Raw genomic sequence first — 3,765 nt, 5'->3', positions numbered from 1 at the left:
TCTGTACCTTTGTGACAATTTCGGCAGAATTTATCCCTGGCGTCAGCCAGCTTTCTGTACCTTATCACGATTGCAGAGCTTCGGTGCTTTCTCTGTCAGCGCTTGCGGTTCCGGTACTGTACCAACGCAGCTTCGACAGTTGACAATTAACAAACGATACCGATTGCTGCTTGGTCCCCGCACCCGTTGAGGCTGCTGTTGCCCCCTTTCTGTACTTGCCCAAGGCCATCTAACCTAACAAAACCGCCCAGCCCACGCCACACAACCCCTGCTACCCGTGTAGCCGCTTGTTGCGTGTAGTGCTCTCCACCTAAGACTATAACATGCCTTCGACATTCGCAGTGTACAACACCTTAGGTTAGGGTTGGCGTCGCTTGGGTTAGGTTAGGTTACGTTAGGTGGACGTGGGTTAGGTTAAGGGTTAAAGTTAGGTTAGGCGTCAAAGTTAGGTTAAGCGTTCGGACGTGAGGCGTCAGGTGGCCGCACCTACCTTACGGCCGGACATCTTAGGTTAGGCTAAGGGCGCCGAGGTCACGTTACGTTCACCTTCGGGCGCCACACGTAGCTGTCACAGGTAGGTAGTAGTTCGGTCGGTCGGTCGTCGGCAAGCCGCAAAAAACTACAGACGACGTCGACAACAAGACCGAGCAGGAGGCAGATATATACCGAGCGCCAAAGAGACCGACCACACACACACACACACACACACACACACAAAACAACAAACACCACCCACCGGCCAAAGGGGCACCAAAAAAACCCACAAAGCCGAGCACCACACGTCGCGACCAGAGGCAACCCGCAACCGCAACGGCGCTTTCCGCACCGGGCCGGATGCACGTACGACAACACCGCTACCCGTACACAAGGCCTCCCATTGCACACAGCCGCTCTGTGTTCAACATCATCAATGGCGCGCCCGCGGCTCGTCGCGGTCGCAGCCATGACGCCGCCGCCACTTTTGCACCAACACATTCACGCACCGCAAAACAGCTCGCCGACCCACCGACACAGCACAGCCGACAAACAAAAACAACCGCGGCGGCGGCAACAAAACAAAACAAACACCTCGCACCAAGCGTCCGACAGAAAACAAACGGACAGGCACACAGGCCTCTGCTAACGACCACGACACAGCGGCACGCTGCCCCTTTCCCGCCACTCTCGATTCACAGCGCACGCGACCCCGTCGTCGACGACGACACGCGACGGGCTCGCTTCCCGCAACCTACACCTTTCCGCCACTACGCACGGCTCCACCCGACGCCCGTCGCAACGGCACTACTGCACGCACTATCACCCCCGCCGCCGCCGCCGCCGCCGCCGCCTCCTCCTCTCTCCCCCTTCCCGTACACAACAACACAGCCAAAAACACACTCACGACCCAAACATAACAACATGGCACGTGCATCGGCGCACACCCCCAACCAGTCACCGTCGACACAACCACACGCAAGGCACGGAAAAACCGGCGTCCTTCCACGTTGCCATCAAAGCAGCACAAACAACCACACAGGAGGAACCACCAACAACTGCCGGCCGGCCGGCAACCACCAAACGCACATTCCCGCTCGCCACCACACACCTCTCGGCAGCCGTTTCGCAAAGACATGACATGACATGACGCGACATCATCGCATCACGGGCGACGCACGCACACCGACCCACTTTCCCGCCCGTCTCTCTCTCTCTTTTTCTTCCGACGCCTTCGGCCGAGCACACACGTACGTGGCACAACGCCCAACACAGTCACACACAGTCGACAGGCGCACGCCCAGGCACGCAACGACGCAGCGCAGCAAAGGCGCCCGCGACACATACCTCCTCTCCCGTCTCGCCGCCGACCGCCAGCCAGCCACTCGCAATGTGCACTGGCCAACCGGACACACGTCCACCGCGCCGCCTCCGACCACCCGCCAGGGGGCGCTCACGTCCGCGACAACAGCGCGGCCCGCCGCCGGGCGGGCCCAGCCCGGCCCAGGCGGCGCGCGCTGCTCTGCACTCGGCGCGCCGCGCCACACATCCTGCTGCAGACCGGGCTCGTCTCTCTGTACGCGTCTGCGTCTGCCCGCATCTCATCTTCCTGCGCATCAACACAAACGAGGCCACGTGAGCAAACCCCCGTCACAACGCCACATCACGCACTGCCTTGTCGACCGCCTAAATAAATGCACTCACCCACCAGCCATCCGCTTCGTCCTCTTCTTGCTTACTCGTTGTTCGTCGTTGTTGCTGCTGCACCAGCACCAGCACCAGCACCGGCGGCGGCGGCGGCGGCGGCGGCGGCGGCGGCGGCGGCGGCGGCGGCGGCAGCGGCAGCGGCAGCGCACACAGCCCCCAGCCGGCCGCATCCGAGGGGGCCCCGCCGCCAGCGTCGCCTCCTTGGGCACAGGTGCGGTGCTGTGGCCGCCCATCCAACCGCATTTGCTGGCCGTCCCAGCCGCCAGGCAGGCGTTCCCACTGCCGCGCACCGCCTCTGCTGCAGAAGACGAACAAACGAAACGTACAAACATACACGCACCCGAAGCGTGGCCACACACGGACGGGACCGACAGGCTCCAAGGCGACCAAACGATGGAAAAACAAACACAAAAACAAAAGACACGCGAGCGAGCGAGCAAGCACGCAGTCGCCTCGCCTCTGTCCTCCCGCCCCCGCCCTTCTCCCCACCACATGCCCACAAACACCACCGCCTGCCCGCATCTCCACATTCGCCCCCTCCATTTGTTCCCTTGCGTTCGTTCCTTCCTTCCTTCCATGTGTCTGCGTGCGCGGCGCCTCTCCAACATCCGCCGTCCGTCCGTCCCGTTTTCGCCGTACCACACGCCACCGTCGGCGCCGCCTCGCCTCCTCCCAGTCCACCACCGCCGCCGCCCCTGTCCGCCCCGCACACCACCATACACCGCTGCTTGTCCCGGCCGTTGCCACCAAAGGCGCCAGCCGCAAACCGCGCCAAACGCCGCAGCGCGCGTGCGTCCTTCCTTCTTGCTTGCTTCTCCGTGCCGACGCTGCCTCTATTCCCGCACCCATTCGGCCGACAAGCACTGGCGTCGACGACACAGCCGTTGGGCTCCGGCACTGCGCGTACCGGAGTTACACGCGCACCCCCCCTCGCGAACGCACGACTCATTCTCTTTGTTGTTTCTCCTCTTTCTTACGTCTTCGTTTCTTGTTTGTTTGTTTGTTTGTTTTTTTTTTTTTCCTCCCACCGCCGCATGTGACACAATGGCCTCCCTCCCCCTTTCGTTCGTTGTCGCCGCTTTGTTTCTCTTTCTCATTGGTGCACGTCCGACGCGCTCCATTTCCACCACACCACGGCCATCGGCCTCCTCAACGGGCAGGCGCAGTGTGCCATTCTCCGGCGCACAAGCACACCGCGCGGCTCGCTCTCCTCGCCCCCACGCCACGCCACGCCACGCAGCACAAATGATGCTGTCTCGCAACACGACACACGGTGCGCACACCCCCGACCACGCGGCTCTTAAAAGGCATGGCACCGGCGACATGCGCCGCCCCGGCCCGCATCCGTCGTCTCACGTTCACTGCCGGCCGCGTCTGAGGCTACAACCGCACCACAACAACGGTCCCCTCCCGGCAACACATTTGTTGCACAAACACAACCGCCGAGCGCAGCGCGAGCCACCCACACGCGCCCTCCCCGTCTTTAAAAGCCTCCGCGTCTCCTTTCTCCTTTCGCGCCCCTCCCATCTCCCGAATATGCCAGCAGCGGTGCCACTACCGCGAAACGGACACGCCTTCCGGGCC

At 62.4% G+C, this 3,765-nt stretch overlaps 1 protein-coding gene across 1 annotated transcript; it reads left to right on the top strand.

The window, feature by feature from the left end:
• Positions 1–834: 834 nt before the first annotated feature.
• On the top strand, positions 835–1,614 carry LOC126218372 (uncharacterized). The gene has a single exon (XM_049942118.1). It carries the CDS (start codon positions 835–837, stop codon positions 1,612–1,614), a length of 780 nt encoding a protein of 259 aa, XP_049798075.1.
• Positions 1,615–3,765: the final 2,151 nt, after the last annotated feature.

The sequence above is a fragment of the Schistocerca nitens genome, unplaced genomic scaffold, assembly GCF_023898315.1.
Source record: "Schistocerca nitens isolate TAMUIC-IGC-003100 unplaced genomic scaffold, iqSchNite1.1 HiC_scaffold_102, whole genome shotgun sequence".
Taxonomy (NCBI): domain Eukaryota; kingdom Metazoa; phylum Arthropoda; class Insecta; order Orthoptera; family Acrididae; genus Schistocerca; species Schistocerca nitens.
Note: the sequence above shows the minus strand (reverse complement) of the source record. Positions and strands in the feature narration are given on the sequence as shown.

Excerpts from the sequence above, each read along its gene's own strand:
- LOC126218372 (XM_049942118.1), top strand. The coding sequence starts at position 835 with ATGCACGTACGACAACACCGCTACCCGTACACAAGGCCTCCCATTGCA.